Genomic DNA, 19,200 nt, shown 5'->3' with positions numbered 1-19,200 from the left:
AGGCAGGAGGATCGCTTGAGCCCAGGAGTTGGAGGCTACAGTGAGCTGTGATGATACCACTGTACTCCAACTTGGTGACAGAGCAAGACCCTGTCTCAAAATAAATAAATATAATAAACATAAATATGTGTGTATATACATATATATATTTCAGCCTTGTGGGCCACATGGTCTGTGTCAAAATTACTCAATTCTGCAGCCACAAATGATATGTAAATGATGAGTATGGCTGTGTGCCAATAAAACTTTATTTACAAAAACAGTCAACCCCTGATCCATAAATGATCCGGTTGGCTTTACTTGTACTAATCTCATTTTCTGCTTTAAAAACATGTGTCCGTGCTGTTTTATTTAGCACCTTTTGTTTTCACAGATGATGTTGTTCCAGTCTTTTGCCCACTCTAGTTTAATCTAAAGGCACAACATGTACTGTTTTAAATTTTCCTAGTGGTTAACTCTATGTTGTTTTTAAAAAAACATAGTGAATTGAATTTTGCCAGTTATCATTTATGCAACAGAATGTACTGATTCTGGCCATACACAATGAATATACTTAATTATCGTCATCTGCAAATGTGAATTCCCGCTGAGAAAATGCCAGCAAAATTAACTTAAAATTCAGAAAAGAAGCCAGTTTCTAAATCAATTCCAAAATCATGAGATGTTCCATATATAGCAGACTTAACCATTTAAGAAGTGCAATGGAAAAAAAGACGTCATGGAAAAATATCTCATTCGTATTAACAACCAGAAATAACTTCATATATTTACCCTTTAAAAGAAACGTGCAGATAAAAGATGCCCTACAAAAAATAGAAAACTTAGCCGGCTGTCGTGGTGCGTGTCTGTGGTCCCAGCAGCTCAGGAGGCTGAGGCAAAAGGATCGCTTGAGCCCAGGAGTTGGAGGCTGCAGTGAGCTGTGATGACGCCACTGCACTCCAGCCTGGGCGACAGAGCAAGACTCTGTCTCAAAAAGAAAAAAATTTTTTTTGCAAAAGGTGTATGAGTTTCCTATAGCTGCTGTAACAAGTGACCACAAAGTTAGTGGCTTAAATGAAACAAACTTACTGTCCCACAGTTCTGGGGTCAGAAATCTGACATGGTCTCCCTGAGCTAAAATCAAGGTGTGGCAGGGCCTATCCCTCCTGGGGGATCCAGGGGAGGACCCCTCTCCAGCCTTTCCCAGTGTCTAGCAGCCGCCCGTGTCCCTCGGCTCGGGGCCCTTCCTCTCCCTCCAGAGCCAGCAGCGCAGCGTCTTCCAGTCTCTCTGCCTCCGACCCTCCTGCCCCCTCGTGGGAGGACCCTGTGCTGACACTGGGCCCCTGGGTCATCCAGAATGACCTCCCATCTCGAGGTCCTTATCCCTTTTGCCACATGAGGTGACATACCCACAGGCCCCAGGATTAGAATGGGGACGTCTTTGGGGGCTGTAATTAAGCTGACCAGAAAATGATGATTTAGAAGTCCTGTAAGCTCCATAATTCTTAAACTGGCCCTGGAAGTAGCTGGGGTGTGTTGCAAAACCAGAGTCACAAGGCAGTGTAGGAAACAGCGGCATCTGTGGAAGGCATTTCTCAGGCATCTGCACTTGGCAGGAGAGAAATTGTCCCTTCCTGGAGCCGCTGCGCCCTCTGGGGGAGCGACGTTGCGCACGGCTGTTGAGCGTGGCGGGGCTGAGGTCTCCTGTGCCCTGGTTGCCTCCGTCTAGCCCTTCCCTGCAGCCAGAGCTGCAAAAAACCGCATCTGTGAGTCCAAGCTGCTCTCCTGTCAGCTCCTGGAACAATGTTCCACATCGAAAGGGACCCCAGAGATTGTCACCTGGTCCCCACATATTTCACATATATAAGGAAAAAGGTTTGTGGCAAAGTCACTTGTCTAAGGCTGCGGAGCTGGTTAGCAGCGGCTGGGCCACAAACTGCCCGTCTTTTCCCTGAGTCTATTCTTTGATGGCTGGTTAAAAGTTTTCTGCCATGTTTTCTTTTTCAAGGCAAACAGGGCAGAGAGTAAAGTCACATTCGGTGAGAGCAGGAAGTAACTCTCGGGCAAAATGAAAACACAAAGTCGATATGGGCCCCTTCACACACCAGCTTTTCCCAATCTCTATTTTCTAGACGTTTCTATCTCAGTGGTCCTAACTTCCCACCCCGTGAAATTTAAACCCAGCGACAACACACTGTGTCTTTAAGTATTTGGGTCCCTTGTGATATCTAAGATGTTCTTGAGGCCCAAGAACCGAGACTCAGCCCCTGGGCACAGGCATCCTGTTGACAAAGGCAGGAAAACACAATTGTGACTACCGGCAGCAGCCGTGGGCACCAAACGACACAATTTATTCTGAAGTTCACATCTGGCTCATGAGGGCGGCCAGGACTGGGACCCTCCCCGCCACCCCTGACCCACATGGGAAGCTGCCTGGCCAGGCCACTGGGGACACCCTGCATCCTTGGGGACACGGTGGTGCCGAGCTTTGGGCGTCATCTTGCAGGGACAAGGAGATACATTCAAGCAAACAGTTCCCGGTTTCCTGAAGTCCCACTCGGGCTGGGCTGTGAGGTCTGTTTCCTGGGTGCCCTAAGAGCTGGACCCCAGACTCGGGTGGTTTCTGCGAGGACCAGGGCACGTGCCTGGAGCTCTGGACTTAGGCAGTGACAGTGGGCTAATTGCACTTGTTCCATTTCCCAGCAGACACCGGGAGACAGGTGGACAGTGCCCCTCTTGCGATCATCCGGAACACCTGGAGATAACCCGAGCTGCGTGTGTTCTGGGATGGTGCGGGGGCCGGGCAGGAAGGGCTGCCGCTGACAAAGGCCACTGGCTACTCTGGAGGGGCGGGAATGGAAGGGGCTCGCAGGGGCAGGACGTGGCCTCCTTTGGTCACGGGCCCTGGTCCAGGCCCCCAGATGAGCAGACAGTGCTCACGGATTTTGGTGCCGAAGCCCCTGGGGCCATGGATTCCAAGGCTGCCTAGCAGCCGGCAGGCATCCCAAGTAAGGCCCGTTACCGCAGATGCAAGGACACCGCATCGCAGCAGGGAGAGAAGTTCCCCGGGACAGAGTCACTCCCGGGTCAGTCACAGGGAAGTGGGTGCTGTTCCGGTGAGGGGGCTGATGAACTTCTGGTGAAGAAAAGCTCTTTTAAAAAGATATCTTGCCAGGCGCGGTGGGTGGCTCACGACTGTGACCCCCAGCACACTGGGAGGCCGAGGCGGGAGGATCCCTTGATCCAAGGAGATCGAGACTAGCCTGGGCAACACAGTGAGACCCCGTCTCAAAATAAAACAACTCAAGGTGGTCATCAATGAAACTGTATAAAAGTTAGATCTTTTATGACACACAAAGGGGCGCTTAGGAACTGACTCAAACACGGGACGCAGGACCTAGAGTCGCAGCGTCCAGGAAACCCCAGAGAGCGAGTGGCACACTCGGGGGAACCGCAGAGACGGAGTGAGTTAGGAAGAGCGGGGGCGAGTGGTCACGTCGTACCTGTGTGTGAGCTCAGCAGCGGCTCCAGTGTGCGCTGAGAGGAGCGGCAGCGGTGTATTCCCGCCCTCCACTGGCCGGGGATGGCTGTACTCTCTCCTCCAGGCAGGGCCAAGGCTATGCCTACCCAGCACCCAGCGGGGGCCAGGCAGGTTGGGGTGGGGGCCGGAGTGGGGACAGAATTTCCTGGGAGGCCAGTGGCCACAAGGGCTGGGGCAGCTGAGGACGTTCTCCAGCTCGCTGAGAAATGCAAGTGGTTTAAAAACACAGGGTTTTCCAGTTGCTGACAATGCACAGAATTAGAGTTCAGGTTCAATCCCTCTTCACAGGCGGGAGACAGGCTCAGAGAGGCGGGCGCTGGGCCTGTCAGCCCTATGTGGCCAGGCTCGAGACTGGGGGTAAGGAACCCGCCGTCCAGGGCTGGGGTCTCCTGGCGACACCCCAACAGCGGTGGGAGCACAGGTTTGAGGGAAGAAAAGCTCCTGAGGTGCTCGGGTCGGAGAGAGATGCTGCTGTCCCCAGGCATCCTCCTCCAAGTCTCTGCAGCCTGGCGGGGTCCGCACCGAGGGGCCCTCGGGGCTCTTAGTGGCACATCCGAGCAGTCATTTCTTTCTGTTAAGAGCAAGCAGGACGTGAGATAGGGCAGCCAATCACAAAAGGGGCAGCATGGATAGCACACACATGGAAATTCATGGCAATGCAGGTAGGGGGGCACCCGAGGGCTTCCCTGAACCCCAAACTGACAACACATGCCCTCGACCAGGCGGCAGCAAACTACCTCAGAGTCAGAGTCAGCATTGTCGGATTTGTGGGCTACATGGTCCCTGTCTCGAAGACTCAACCCTATTGTGCAGCTCACGAGCTGCCAAAGACAACTGGTGATCTGATGTGTGGGCCCATGTGCCAATAAAACTTTATTTACAAGAACAGCAGCCAGCCCGAAGGGCGGGAGTTTGCGGAGCCTCGTATGGTTTTTGGGACACTGAAAGGAAAGTTCTGGAAGGCAGCCTGCAGATAAAGATGAAGCCCTTACACCCACCAAGCATGTGTGCTATCGATTTTAAATCCAGCAAAACTTTCACTGGCAGGCAAAGCGGGCAAGGGAATATACGAAAATGAAGAAGTCGTGTGAAGATGTTTTGAACCATTTTTAGAAGTTGTGAAAAACAGACTTCCAGAGATCTGAGTAAACGAGGGCATCTCCAGCCAACGCTGGACTCCAGGATCCCAAGAGAAAATGAAGCCAGTGAACTCACAGAGCCTCGGCCTTGATCTTCCCTGAGGAGCAAACCCGCGAGCCCTCCTGCCGCCACGCGTTTCTAGCCGGAGATGCCCCCTGGCCCTGTGACTGTGACTGCCCTAAGGTTGCTGCTGAAAGAGGCTCTGGACCCCTGAATCCACCCAGCTCCTGGGCAGGTGACCCCCTTCTGGGGAGGCTGGTGGGGCCCCCAGGTCCACATTGGGGTACCCACATCCCTAAGATGCCCCGGGGGCGGGTCTCAGGTGCCAGGTCCTACATCGCCCTTTCAGACCTTCCCACCCAGAATTGGGTGACCAGTGCAGCGCAGGTCCCTGTCACTCCATCACAAATGTGGGCCCCAATCTCCAGAAAGGACACTGGCTTCAGGAGCTCTGGTTTTGTGCGAGAGACCCGAGGGTGAGAACAGCATCCCTGCGTCTGTCTCCTGATAAAACCCGGAAATGGACAGGCCAGGCAGGCGCCAGAGGCTGGAACCCCCCACGCTGGCCTGCGTGTCCCTGTTGTAAGTGACACTTAGAGGATGATTTCTGGACACCTCTGAGTTCAGAACCACGAAGGCGGAATGAACCAGAGGCGGGGGTTGCATGGAGGCTGGTGAGGAACCCGTGCTCCTCCCAGATCTTTTGCGGGGGGACCCGGGATCCCTCCTGTTATCCCGCCTCCTGCCCCACCAGGAAACTCCCCAGGGCTGTGACCCAGAGAAGGAGGGGCCCGAGAGCTCACCAGCGGCTCCAGCTCCTTGGTGTCGATGAGGCCGAACTCCCTGACGAAGTAGTAGAAGTGCTTGTAGCAGGTGTTCACGTGGGCCTCGGAGCCCATCTGCGCGATGCGGTCGAAGTGGTGGATGTAGACGTGCACGAACACGCGGAACAGCCGAGACAGGATCTTCCGCACGGCCTGCAGGAAGTTCTTGGGGAAGGGAGTGCCTGGGGGTGGTGGGAGGGGCATGGGGAGAGGTCAGGGTCGATCCTCGGCCGCCTGGAGTGCTGCGATCACAGGCTGAGCTGTGCGGCCGGCCCTGCCAGGCACTTGGGCAGCATCTACCTCGACTCTACGTACATGTTCCCAGGGAGGGAACTCATTTGTAGACATTTCTCCTAGAGGGTGTGACAAACGAGTGGACATAGATGCATGTTTAAGGAAGGTCGTGGGAGCAGTGTCTGCAGGACCCTGGGAAGGGCCAGTCCCGGCAGTGGGATCAGAGAAACATCGGGTGCGACGTGGCTCTTGCCCCAGGGAGGGATCTCAATGGATCAGGAGAAGGCGGCAGACTGGAACGAACAGGCATTCCCAGGGCTCCCGCGAGCTGGGCCAGGCCCTGACCCGGGGCCTTCCCCAGTGAACTTCACCATGAACGTTCCGGTTTCCACCCAGCTCCCTTCTCTGTGTTTGAGACAAGTTGATCTCCCAGGCTGCACCCTTCCCTACAGAGCACCGCACTGCCCCCAGCATGTCGGTGCCTGTGTTTCGTCACCTTTAGGCTTCTGTGTGTGGCTATGACACAGGCCCTGGGAGACCGACTGGGGAAGGTGCGTTCCCCATCTGTGAGGACCCTGGGTTTCCTCCTCTGTCGCTGTGACAGGAGGAAAGGACTGAACACAAGGTATGCTCTACTCTCGAGATGCACCCTAACAATCGTCCACAAACCGACATTTATGGGGTGTCCCTGAAAACCTCTGAAAGCCACAAGGTGCGTCACAAACACTGAGTGGGGTGGGGAGTCCCACCCAGGGGTGGTAATCCTGATGGACTGCTGGGTCCGTGACAGTGGTGACAAAGCTGACAGTGCCTGGCACCAGACCTGCTAGGGACTCTGGGCTTGATGCTGACGCCACCCTTCTCCCCTAGGATGGGAGTGAGGGTGACAGGAGCCCCCAGGAACGAGCCAGGGTGAAGGACAAGCTCATTTTGGTTTTTGAGATAGGGTCTTGCTCTGTTGCCCAGGCTGGAGTGCCGTGGCGTCATCACAGCTCACTGCAGCCTCTAACTCCTAGGCTCAAGTGACCCTCCTGCCTCAGCCTCCCAGTGTGCTGGGATTACAGGCGTGAGCCACCACACCCGGCCAAGGAAGAGCTATTGAAAAGACCCAGCTTAGGCAAAGGATTCAGAAATGGAAGCTTTGAGGGCTTCACTGCCCACACCTGTGATGATGCCCTTACACGGGGGTGCAAACTGCAGCCTGAGGGCCAAACCTGGCCTGTTGGATAAATAAAGTTTTATTGGCACAGCCGTGCCCTTGTTCACACACTGTCCACACCCATGGTTCCTGCCAAGGTTATTCTCTGCTCTTCTTGGTACCACGACAAGAACTGACTTTCCATGCATGGGGAGCTGACCAGAGGTGCTTGGGGTACTTCCTGCTCTGAAGTTCTGGGATTTGGACCCCTCAGGAGCTGGGTAGGACATCAGGGGGTCCCAGGAAGTCCAAGGTCAGAACCCTAGGCAGTGTAGGCACAAAGACCCTACCCAGATCTGATCTTGGGGATTGGGAAACCCAGTAATCCCTATTTTGAGAAAAAGCCGATTCTGGGACGCCCAGCTTCCAGATGGGCATCCGAGAGCCCCCTGTCAGAGTCCGGCCCCGCCCACCAGGCAGACGCAGGTGAGGCCACAGCAGCAAGAACCTAGACCAGGGTGCGCAGCTGCAGTGTCCACAGGCTGGGACCGCAGGCCCCCAAGTGCATCTGGGACGCTTCCCCCCGTAGGTTCCCAGGGCCGCCATGCTGACTCCGACGGGAACAGTGAGAGAGACCCCTGAATGCACCCTGCACCTGCCGTGCCAACCACCAAAAACACAGGGGCTTAAAACAGCACACGCGTCCGCCCCCTGTTCTGGGGGCCGGGAGTCCACACCCTGCCCCTCCCAGAGGGTCCAGGGAGACCCGTGTGCCACTCACCGACGTTTGTGGGGAACAGGTCCTCGTTGTTGATCTGCACCTCGATCCAGTCCATGAGCAGGTCCATGTACCGTGGCGCGGACAGTGCCGTGGGCTTGCGGAACCTGTGCTCGTCCTGCCAGCGGTACTCATACTTGGGGCCCCCCGACATGACCGGGCAGGACTCCTCTGTGCAGCCGTCACTGATGGTGCCGTAGATGAGGTTGACGCGGTTGAAGAAGTCCACCACATGCACGGCCACCCAGTCGTTGAGGTCCTCGCCTGGGGGCAGCTGCACCGCCAGCCTCAGGTCCAGACCCGCGTTCAGCGACGCCTGCGCCTTCTTGTGCAGCTCGAAGCGCTGGGTGCCCGGCTCGAACTTGCGCTTCGGGCGGAACGTCTTGTCCTTGTTGAAGACTTGCTTCAGGAAAGGGTTGGACATCCTGGTGGCGCCTGCTGTCTCACGTTTCCTGGGAGAGGTCCCGGTGGGCTGGCTCCCCCCAGAGATCTGAAACAAGAGAGGGAATAACTGTGACCTGCCCCATTGACAGGGTTCCCTGGACACTCGGTTCTGGAGGCAACAACGGGACAGATTTGGAACGTTCCCCAGGACTTTTGGTTTCAAAGTGTTTCACCAGAAGGTGTCAGTTTCTCAGAGGATAAAGCCTCCACGCAGCATGGCCTGGACGGCCCAGAGCAGAAGGCGCCAACAGCTGGGGCCCGAGTGACCCAGAGTGGCTGCGTCCTTCCCCCAAGCCTGGCCCAGATGCTCTGAGCACGCTGGGATGCCACAGAGGTCACAGGTGAGCGTAGCAGCTGAACTGTGGCCTCCACAAAGGGACATCCCTGTCCTGATGCCTGGAATCTGTGCATGTGGTCTGAGGTTTCTTGCAATGAGGCCACCCTTGCTTATGTGTATGGGCCTAAGGCCAGTGACGAGTGTCCTCACAGGAACAGAAGAAGAGAGACACACAGGGGACACTGAGGCAGGGATCGGGGTGATATGTCCAGAAGCCATGGGATGCCAGGATGGCAGCAGCCCGCAGAGCTGGGAGAGGCCTGGGCGGACCCTCCCTCAGGGCCTCATGGGGCGCCAGCCCTGCCCACACCCTGACCTTGGACTTCCGGCCTCCAGATCTGGGCGAGGGTGAAGTGCTATTGCATCTGTGTCCTGGCCATGTGACTGTGTCCAAACCCCAGACACTGGATCAGGGCCCCTAAGCCACTGTGACCTTGTCTTCACCTAATTACATCTGCAAAGATCCTACTTCCAAACAAGGTAACTCGGTGGGCTCCAGGTAGATGTGAATCTTGGGGCAATACTATTCACCCCAGTGCACCATCTAAATGAAGAAACCAGTGGGCGTGGTGGTGGTGCCTGTAGTCTCAAAGCTTTGGGAGGCTGAGGCGGGAGGATAGCATGAGCCCAGGAGTTGGAGGCTGCAGTGAGCTATGATGACGCCCCTGCACTCCAGCCTGGGCGACAGAGCCAGACCCTGTCTCTAAAAACAAAAACAAAAACCCCAAAACAAACAACTAACAAAAATAAACCTCCCCAAGTGGCTCTAAGTCTTGTCCGTGCCTACGCAGTAGCTCGGCAGCCGCCCGCCAGTGCCCTAGATGGGGCCCTAGCTCCCCCACCCGCTCCCCCCGAGACTCCTGTGTGCTGAGTGGGGACAGCGGCTGATTCCAATGCACACTGGGAGGTGAGGGGACGACACGATCCCACGGTGCACAGGTGCCTGGCTCACACTCACAACCGGTCCCTGTGTCACCACTCCCTCGTTACTGTCACTGCTAGGATGATGGCACAGTGGCCCCGTGCCTTGTCCTCTGTTTGCAGCGGAGCAGGCCATATCCTCCCACGATGTGCACCTGGCTGTGACAGACAGGGGCGAGGCCCGTATGGGGCCTGGAAGAGGAAGTGCAGAAAGGGGAAGTGTCAGAGAGCAGGGTGGGGGAGGTGGAAGCTGCGGTGGCTGCGCCCCGCAAGGCCTGGCAGTGTCACGGTCACCCACCCCGAGTATAACAATAACCATTTATAATGTTATAATAAACCACACCACTGTTTTTTGTTTGTTTTTTGCTTAAACTGCTGGAGTTAGTTTCTCTACTTGTGGCCAGTAAGTCTTGTCCTTTGCCCACATCTCTAGACCTAGAGCTGGGTTGGAGGAGTCTCCTGTGGCTGCTGTGACAAACTAGGGGCTTAAACGAACACAAATTTGTCATTAGAAAGGAGGCAGAGGGACTGGGAGACGCTACGCTGCTGGCTCTGGAGGGGGAGGGAGGGCCCTAAGTGGAGGGACGTGGGCGACAGCTAGACGCTGGGAAAGGCGGGAGACGGTTCTCCCCTGGAGCCCCCAGAAGGGACCGGCCCCACCACACCTTGACATCAGCCCAGTGAGGCCATGTCAGATTTCTGACCCCAGAACTGTGAGATGACAAATGTTGTTTTAAGCCCCTCAGACTGTGGCATCCCCAGGAGACCCACATAAGAGCAAACAGTAAAAGGCTACTCTGATATTCCCAAGAGCGGCAGTCAGAACAAAGCGCAGGTCCCTTGCCACGGGCCCCCTGAGCCTCCCTGTCTCTGTGGCTTCACCTGGGGGGTCATCCCTCCTGCCCACCACCAGGCCCTGCCGTTCCTCTGGGCCGTGGGTGTGGAGGGCAGACTCCGGGCAGCACACACGGACACGGCAGCCGGGCAGAGGAATTGGACACGCCCTGTGAGAGGAGGGGACCTCTTCACCTGCACTAGGAAGGTGACTGCCCAGAAGGGTGGTGATCACAGTGTGGGTGAGGATGTGCAGACATTGGACCCTCCCACGGCTGGTGGGAACGCGATGTGGTACAGCTGCTATGGCAAGTTCCTCAGGGGTTGATCAGAGACACTAGCTGACCCAGCAATCCCCCTGACCTGCATATCCACGTCCACAGTGGCCTAACGGGGAAACAGCTCAAGTGTCCCTGACAGATGGATGGACAAGGACAACGTGGTCCATCCACACACTAGAGTATCACTCAGCCATGACAAGAGATGAGGCTCTGACACAGGCCACAGTGTGGATGGACCTTGAGGACATCGTGCTCAGTGAGAGATGCCAGACACAGAAGGACACACAGTGTGTGACTCCATTTATATGAAATGTCCAGAACAGGCAGATCCACAGAGACGGGACGTGGATTTGTGGGTGCCAGGCGCTGGGGAGGAAATGGGGAGTGACTACTGATAGGGACAGGTGCCTTTTGGTGCAATCAAAGTTCTAAAATAGAATGCAGTGATGGTTGTACAACTCTGTCAATGGTCTAGAAACACTGAATTGTATACTTTAAGTGGGTGCGTTACACAGTACGTGATTTATATCTCAGCAAAGCGAGTGTATAAAAACGTGGTGCTCACACACCCAAAAGCACTAAAGCCAGCCGTCTCGGGCCCAAACTTAGTCAAGGACAATCTTGTTTGCTGCGAAATGTGAGCACAACCACAGAAAACATAACGGTGCGGGTCGGTGGTTTATCACAGAGGGAACCCCGGGTAAGGACCCAGGAAAGCTGCTCAGGAAGGAGGACACAGGCCCTCCCCACCACGAGTGCTGACCAGAAAGGCCTGTGCTTCCGCAGAGCCACCGGGGGCCCAGGGCACCGTGGTTACTTCCTGCCACCTGGGTGAATATCCGCTAAGCGCTTCACACTGTCCTGAAAGGAAAAGGCTATCACCACTTTACAGCAGAAATACCAAGAAACAAAGCAGAGATGTGAAGCCCCTGGGCCCCCCGGCGGGGCATAGCTAGCTGGGCCCAGGCCAAGCCCTGGGCCTCACCTACTCCCAGCTGTACTTGTGGGCCCCTTCGCGATTCTGTCACTGACTTTCTAACACAACAGAAGTCACAAAACAAAGAAAAACTCCACCTGCCACTGCCCGGCTGCTGATTTGCTCAGGGCAGGTGGGGAGGGTCTTCCAGGGGCCTCCGAGGCCTCTGCGGACAGGGCCACCCTGGGCAGACTCCAGCCTTGGGAGGAGACCCCTGCCTGGGCCGAGCCTCTCGGAGAGTGTGGCTGCCCCCACGGCCTCGGCTTGTCTCTTTCTACGTCTTTACGCTTGTCTACCACACGCCCACCAGGACCGTTCCAGAAAATGGGGCCAGGGTGGCCGAAGGGGCTTACAAAGGTCGGGCTTGCGTTTCTGTCTCCTCTCACAAAGTGGGAGGCCTGTTTTTTAAGTGGAAGTAATTATTTTCCAAAAAACTTCCTGGACAGGCAGAGTTCCCACCCCAAGCAGACAGTCTTCTATCAGAAACAAAGACATGTGGGGCAGCCCGGGTGGCCCCCGGGTGACAACCTCCCTGTCGCTGTCCCCCACGCCCTACTCACCGTGCCCGGGACTCCGTTCTCTCTGCTCCGGTCAGAGCCGTCCAGAGTCTGTGTGGGGACGATGCTGGCACGAGCTTCTCAGAATCCAATGCCACGCCTTGTGGTTCCCCTGGTCTTCCCACGGAAAAGATGCCAATGGCCCTTGGAAACTTCTAGAGGGACAGAAGGTAAGATAAATTCCCCCGCCCCAACTCACACTTCTTTTCTGAAAGCACAACACGACACAGCATAGTTCCTCTAAATAACCAACTGGGCTGATCCCTCCCCGGGCGAGGTGCAGCAGCAGCTCAGGGCCCACAGTCCCCACTTCCTTCCGGAGGCTTCCACATCCTGCCACCGCCTCGGGGACAGCTACCCCAGAGCACAAGAGAGACAAGCCCTGAGCTCAGAAGTCAGCTTGTTTGTTCTCGATCAGTGTGCAACACTAGCTCCCCTTCTGGCAGCCCCAATATTTAGCTGGAAGATGCTTGAAGCCCAGAATCTGTCCTGTTAAAAAAGGCAGAGGCCGGGCACAGTGGCTCACACCTATATACCTGGTACTCTGGGAGGCCAAGGCGGGAGGATCGCTTGAGCTCAGTTCGAAACCAGCCTGAGCAAGAGCAAGACCCTGTCTCTACTAAAAGTAGAAAAATTAGCCAGGGTCGTGGTGCCTATAGTCCCAGCTACTCGGGAGGCTGAGGCAGGAGGATTACTTGAGGCTAGGAGTTGGAGGCTGTAGTGAGTTACGATGACACCACTGCACTACAGCCTGGGTGACAGAGTGAGGCGCTGTCTCAAAAAAACAGAAAGAAGGCCAACTAAAATATATATAGAAAAAATTAGCCGGGCATGGTGGCGCATGCCTGTAGTCCCAGCTATCCGGGAGGCTGAGGCAGTAGGATCGCTTAAGCCCAGGAGTTTGAGGTTGCTGTGAGCTAGGTTGACGCCACGGCACTCACTCTAGCCCGGGCAACAAAGCGAGACTCTGTCTCAAAAAAAAAAAAAAAAAACAGAAAGAAAAATGACTGTGCCCAGAACTGTCTTCCATAACCTAAATGCTTATTTTCAAACATCACAACTGCTCCTGGTGCTGGAAGGCCATCCTCAACCCTGTAGGACCTGCAGGATGATGGCTGTGGCTTCCCCAAATCCCACGTGCGTGTCCTACTGTTTCGTGCACCCGTCTTTCTTTACTGGGTGAAGTTCTCCAACTTCTGCGGTACGAAGGCAGACAGGCGGGAAGTGAGGCACTGGGCCACGGGGTCAGCATAGTTTTCTAACCCTCCTGCCAATCTTTTCTTTTTTTAGATTGAGATAAAATTCATGTACTGCAAATTTCAACCTTTTAAAGTACACAATTAAGTGGATCTTAGTATGTTTAGAGTTATACATCCGCCACCTCTATCTAAATCCACAACGTTGTCATCACCCCAAAAAGAAACTCCAACTCTATCAGCAGTCACTCCCCAAGTCCCCTGTTGTGAGCTGAACTGTGTTCCCCAAAAATATAGCTTCTAGTCCTAAGCCCCGGACCTGTGAATGGGAATTTCTTTGGGAAAAGGGACTTTGCAGATGTCATCAGTGAAGACCAGGTGTTAACTAGACCCGGAGCAGGGGGGCCCTGGTCCAGTGACCAGTGACCTTATAAGGTGACAGAAATGTGGACACAGACATACAGAGGGGACAGCCCAGAGAAGATGCAGGTAGAGACTGGAGTGACCTGGGCACAAGCTAAGGGATGCCTGGAGCCCCCAGAAGCTGGGAGAGGCAGGAAGGACCCTGCCCTGGAGCCTTTGAGAGCTCAGTGTGCACAGCAAGTGAAACAGAGGACATGCACTTGAACTTGAGGTTCCCACTGCTAATGCCCCTGTTCTACCAGGACAGAGAAAGGGGAGCTGGGTGTGGACAGGCTGGGGTTCTCGTTCTGCACCTCACAGGACTCTGACTCTGTCTCCCCTGGCCTCGGTCTGCCACAGGGGCAGGTACAAACACATCCTTTGACAAGATGGTGTCGGCTGGGGGACGGTTACAGAGAAATGTGAGATGTCATCAAAGCCCGAGGTGCCCCCTAACAGGTTTCCAGAGACACCACGGAGACTGAGCTCGGCACAAGGCCAAGTGTTAGAGACAGGAAGACGCAAGGAGGAGCACCCCCACACTTGTCCATACGCTACAGCGCAGTCCTTGCTGAGGAAGTGCCCTGGGACGCTGGGGCCCAGGGGTCTGGGCTTAACCTCACGCTGCCTTCTCAGCCCCTAGACGCTTCTTGTCTGAAAGGGGAAGGGGTGTGGAGGGAGGAGTCCGTCCAGGGGAAGCCGGGTGGCCCACTCGGGGTCTCACTTCACTCGGGTTGCTGTAAAGAGCTCTCAGTGACACTGTGGGTTTCATGGGGGTGATTCAGCCCCTGCAGGGGACACTGGGCCATGTCTGGGGACATCTGTGGTCATCACAACTGGGGGTGCTCCTGGCATGGGGTGGGTGGAGGCTCAGCACCTTGCAGTGCCCAGGACGCCCCACCCCTGAGAATGACCCAGACCCAACATCCTCAGGGCTAAGGGGAAAAAGCTTGTTCTGCAAGTGGCAGAGCAGGGCCAGGCCCAAGTGTTTTGGACTGTTTGCCTCTTTTCCCTCTTTTTTTTTTTTTAACAAAATTGTAGCAAAGGAAATCTTTCCTACATTCTCCTGAGTGCTTAGTATTAAAATTGAGAATATAGTGCAGGCCACTCATTTCCCTCTTTAATGAGTAATATTTTAAATGGCCAGCCTCATTATTAGCTAGTCGGCAGCAACTGGGGCTGTCAGAGGTGCTGACATGTTCTTGTCTCTTCCCATATCTGTTCCTGCAGCTCCCTGCGAAGCCACCAACCTACTCGTCAGAAAGGAAGCCAGGCAGGGCGCACCCTCCCGTGTGGAGAGGCTGCCTGAGGGTGGACAGGGACGCTTGTTCCCGCTAAGTGATGGGACAACCCCTGACTCTCAGCCTGGAATGGCTGCTTGCAGAGCTTTTGGTGTTATTAATAAACCAACCTAATGTTTGCTGAGGCCCTGGCTGGAAAGCTCATGAACTCATCATTTCCTGGAAGGTGGGAGGGACTGGCTCATCCCGCACACCAGGAAGCGGGTCCGCTGCCTCGCCCAAGGGCAGGAATGACCTGGCCCAATGTCCACAGTGCTGGGGGGGACCCTGGCCCAGAGCCCCACCCAGGAGTAACAGCTCCCTACTCCCCAGTGAAACATGACATTAAAACACAGCAACAATAAATACACGTGTGTGACTTTAACATACTTTTTAAACTAAAAAACAAAATATAAGCTCTGCATCAAGACAAGAAGAATGTAGAGGAAAAAGCCAGAGAAATCTAAGTGAGACTGACCCCGAGTGGCAAGGAGGCTGACAACCCCGAGACCAGGGCGTGCGGCTTCTGACAAAGTCATCCCGCCCATCTGACTGGAGGGAAAAGCCTTAAACCTGAGCCAAAACCTCCCGACCAGGAGGCGCTCTCTCCACCCTTGCCTAACGAGGACGGCGCGCCCTCGCGGCCTCAAAAGGAGCTAGACAGCGGCGCTCATGTCCAAGGAGGGACATCCAGTATCCGCTCCGTGGAAAAGTAAGTCGCAAAACAATGTGCACATCAGGCCTTTGTTGTTAAATAATAATGAACAAAATAAAGATGAACTATTATTTCCTCTGGAAGGTGAAATTCCCTTTGTGAACCTTTATGAGAAGCGTACATCTAGTTTTCCAGTCTGAGTAAACAGGAAAATATAATAGTCAATTTGATAGAATCAAAAGAGAAAGGGAAGAGGTCGGGCATGGCCCTCAGAAGGCATCGTGTGAAAGTCCCCGAGAAAACAGAAGTGTCACCTTTCCCGGTGGGCAGCAGGGCACACACAGTACCACAGGCGCTGGTTTCTGAACCTGGATTCACCTTTTCTGGTTAAGCCATTTGAGCTTGTAAATTCCAGGAAACAGGAACAGAGCTCCTCGGCTGGGGAATGTCTAAAACTTCCCAAAGTAAAAAGCCCCACTTCTCGGTCAGCGGCCGGGAAATTCTCCTGAAATCTCTAATCTACGAGGCCCTTAAGGTGGGAGAACAACTCCCTGGAAGATGATTAATGGCTGAGTTTTCAAAGAACTCGGTGGCCTAGGACGTTTTTACATATAGAACAGATCTCCGTTCACCTTGTTTATAGAACATGAAACATTTACAAAGCTCAGGAACTAAAATGGCACTTTCACAGACCTCCTGACAGACTAAAACAACCCCTGATGCTTTTGCTGGGTGAGAAAGAGAGGGGAACTCAGAAGCCAGTTTGCCAAAAATAGCCTTAAAAAAATATTCAGTTTGTCGCAGTTACTTTGGGGCACCTGCTACGTGAACACTGTGGCAGGCTTTTCGAGAGATGTGAAGATATTAAAACACAGTCCCTTCCGACACGGGGGTTCACAAGAGGCTGTGCGTGTGGGGACAGGGTGGGGCGACATGGGAGCTCTCCGTTCCTTCTACTCAATTTTGCTATGAATCTAAACTGCTCTTAAATATACTCTATATAAAAAACTGTGGCTGACAATAATTCATCCATCACTAAACACCAAGCATTTGTCCAAAGCCTTTGAGAAACTCATCCCATTTAAGAAATAACCAAACACGAAGGTAGAACTTGATGTATCCCACGGGCAGAGGGGCATCACATGCGTTTACTGAAAGAATAAATGCCCTGGAAACGCTGGGGTGCGCTGGGAGCTGCATACGTAATGTGTGTAATTCCAAATTTTCTGGTGGCCACATCAAAAAGCAAAAATAAAAAAATAAAAAAAAGAAAGAAAAAGAAAGGAGGGAAAAGAACTGGGTGAAATTACACTAAGGAGATATTCTGCGGTCCGGGTCTGGTGTGTATTTGCACCCCAGCTGCCTCGGGGGCCAGCTCAGCTCTAGAGAGTTAAAGAGAAACACCGACCTTTGAAAGGAGGAGACGCTGGGAAGGCTGCAATGGGACAAGTGTCCTTTGAGGTAGGCTCCTGAGTAGGACAGCCACCCGGCAACACACCGGGAGCGCTGGGGACAGCAGCATGCTGGACTTCCACTCCCCTTGTCCTCACTCATAACCAGCACCCTTGCTCTTGAGTTCTAATGACAGACCTCTGCCAGCTGGGTTGTTAAAAGCCTGGCTTCCGGAAGTTCTCAGAGTGGCGACTGTGGCAGGCTGGGGCTCCTGCTGCTTTCCACCCTCTCTGCGGGTGTGGGCCTGGGCAGTAAGGTCTGAGGGTCCTCCCCAGTGTTGCTTCCCTAAATCTCCAGTTCTGAAGCACCAACCAGAGGGCCAGACACCAAACAAACATCCACCTCCCTACACTAAAGCAGAGCTGGCCTGAAGAAGTGATCCAGGAGAACAGAAGAGGAAAGTGAGTTTTATCTCACAGGTCGAAACCCAGCTCACCCCACACACTGGGAGATCACTACTCGGTCCTTGAGACATCACTGGGGACTCCAGGGCTCCAGCCTCAGGGAGGCTGCAGCAGCCACTCAGCTGAGCCCCACCTCCTCTGTAAAATGGGGCTGCTCAAGCCAGGTGTCACACCATACTCCCAACACTTGGGGAGGCTGAGGCAGGTGGATCACTTGAGGCCAGGTGTTCGAGACTAGTCTGGGCAACATAACAAGACCCCACCTTGACAAAAAATAAAAAAATTAGCTGGGTGTGTTGGTGTGCACCTGTAGTCCCAGCTACTCGGGAGGCTGAGGCAGGAGGATCACTTGAGCCAGGAGTTGGAGGCTGCAGTGAGCTATGATGACACCACTGCACTCCAGCCTGGGCAACAGAGCAAGACCCTGTCTCTAAAAAATAAAATGGGGCTGCTCACAGCCCTGGTGAACTCAAGATGTGCAGGAAGGAAGGAGGAAGCAGCTGGCAGTTCTGGGGTTGGCCAGGCACTGCCCACAGCCTGTGCGGGGAGCAAGTCCCAGACCAGAAAGTACAGGTAGGCAGTGGCACGTGAGATGTGCACTAACTGCACGTGTGGCATCTCAGCATCTCCCCAACCGTCCACTTGGCATATGGGGGGTTTACTGTATGTCAATTAAACGTAGATGAAACTGTTAAAGAAAGAAAAATGCAAAGAGGGAAAAGCAACGTGCAGAGACCAGAGTCCTTCCCCCGAACGGTCGGTCCCGCCCTGGGACTGTACGTCCGGGTCTCCCCTCCCTTGTCAGTGACCCTATAACCCACAAGGCGGTTTAACGCCATCTCGAGCCCGGCAGGAAGAGGGGCTTCTCCGGCCAGGGAGCTACGCGGGGTCGTCCTCAGCCGCCCCTCGCCCCGACCTGCCACGTGCTCAGGGGACGCTGCAGGGACCCGACTCCGCGTCGGTTTGGGGGGCCGGAAAAGGATTTTATCCAAACCAGGAGGATCGGGGCCCGCGAGAGCTTGATCAGTGGACCGAGGGTTGGCCCCAAACCGGCTTTTGTACCCACAGCCTGACCCGGCCCGGGGACGCGGCCTCCCCGCCGTCGGCCGCGTCGCCCCGGGGACCCACCCGGCCTCCCCTAGCCGCCCGCCTCGTCCCCTCGGTGACCCACCTGGCTCCGCTGGCCGCCGCCTCAGCGCCGGGCCCACCCCACCTCAGCGCCCGCGGAGGGACACGGCGCGGAGGGACACGGCGCGGAGGGACACGTCCCGCTCGTCCCGCCCGGCCGCACCCACGGAAGCCGGGCCTACTTCCCTTAAAGGGCCGGGGCCTCGCGGGGAAGCGGTGCACGGGGGTCACCAGGCCCGTCCCGCGGGCTGTCAGCGCGGAGCCTCGTCCCGGAGGCCGCCGTGGAGGCCGGACACACCGATGGGGCCGGGGCCGGGGCCGGGGCCGGGTCCGCTGGGCATGTTCCCGGTTGCCTAGCAACCGGGCGCCGGCCGGTGCCGCCATTGGTGGGAGTCCCCGGCACCGTCTTATGGGCGGAGCTTGCGCGGCTGTTGGGGGAGCAGGGCGGGGCCTCAGGGGGAGGCGGCCAAGGAAGAGGAGCTGGCGCCCGCGTTGGAGTATGCGTGGGCGAGGCCGGGAGCGCGGAGCCAATCCGGAAGCGGAGTCCTCTCTTAGTGGAGGCTTGTAGGCGGGGCCTAGGGGCGGAATTTGCGGCGTCACTTGTCGGTTGAGGACGGGTGGGCGGGACCCGGTGTGGGGGCGGGGCCTGAGATGGGGGCGAGGACGGAGGTGCGTCCCAGAGCCGGAGGGGCGCTGTTG

General features: G+C 55.4%; 1 protein-coding gene across 1 annotated transcript; it reads right to left on the bottom strand.

Annotated features, from left to right (window-relative positions):
• Positions 1 to 2,311: 2,311 nt before the first annotated feature.
• Positions 2,312 to 18,618, bottom strand: MOB3A (MOB kinase activator 3A). Its single transcript, XM_069456282.1, has 5 exons — positions 18,545 to 18,618; positions 11,988 to 12,139; positions 7,638 to 8,124; positions 5,464 to 5,666; positions 2,312 to 4,091 (listed from the first exon to the last, which is right to left on the bottom strand). Exons 3-5 carry the CDS (start codon positions 8,056 to 8,058, stop codon positions 4,062 to 4,064), a joined length of 654 nt encoding a protein of 217 aa, XP_069312383.1. The 5' UTR covers positions 8,059 to 8,124; positions 11,988 to 12,139; positions 18,545 to 18,618; the 3' UTR covers positions 2,312 to 4,061.
• Positions 18,619 to 19,200: the final 582 nt, after the last annotated feature.

Source organism: Eulemur rufifrons, chromosome 2 (assembly GCF_041146395.1).
Source record: "Eulemur rufifrons isolate Redbay chromosome 2, OSU_ERuf_1, whole genome shotgun sequence".
Classification (NCBI taxonomy): domain Eukaryota; kingdom Metazoa; phylum Chordata; class Mammalia; order Primates; family Lemuridae; genus Eulemur; species Eulemur rufifrons.
The sequence above is the reverse complement of the archived record's forward strand: the minus strand, read 5'-3'. Positions and strand labels throughout refer to the sequence as shown.

What these genes read in the sequence shown, in the direction of transcription:
- MOB3A (XM_069456282.1), bottom strand. Translation starts at nt 8,058, where the DNA reads ATGTCCAACCCTTTCCTGAAGCAAGTCTTCAACAAGGACAAGACGTTC. An exon ending in CCTGTTCCCCACAAACGTCG is followed by an intron (nt 5,667 to 7,637) that starts GTGAGTGGCACA and finishes CACCACCCCCAG; the next exon opens with GCACTCCCTTCCCCAAGAAC. An exon ending in CCAAGGAGCTGGAGCCGCTG is followed by an intron (nt 4,092 to 5,463) that starts GTGAGCTCTCGG and finishes TGCTCTTAACAG; the next exon opens with AAAGAAATGACTGCTCGGAT.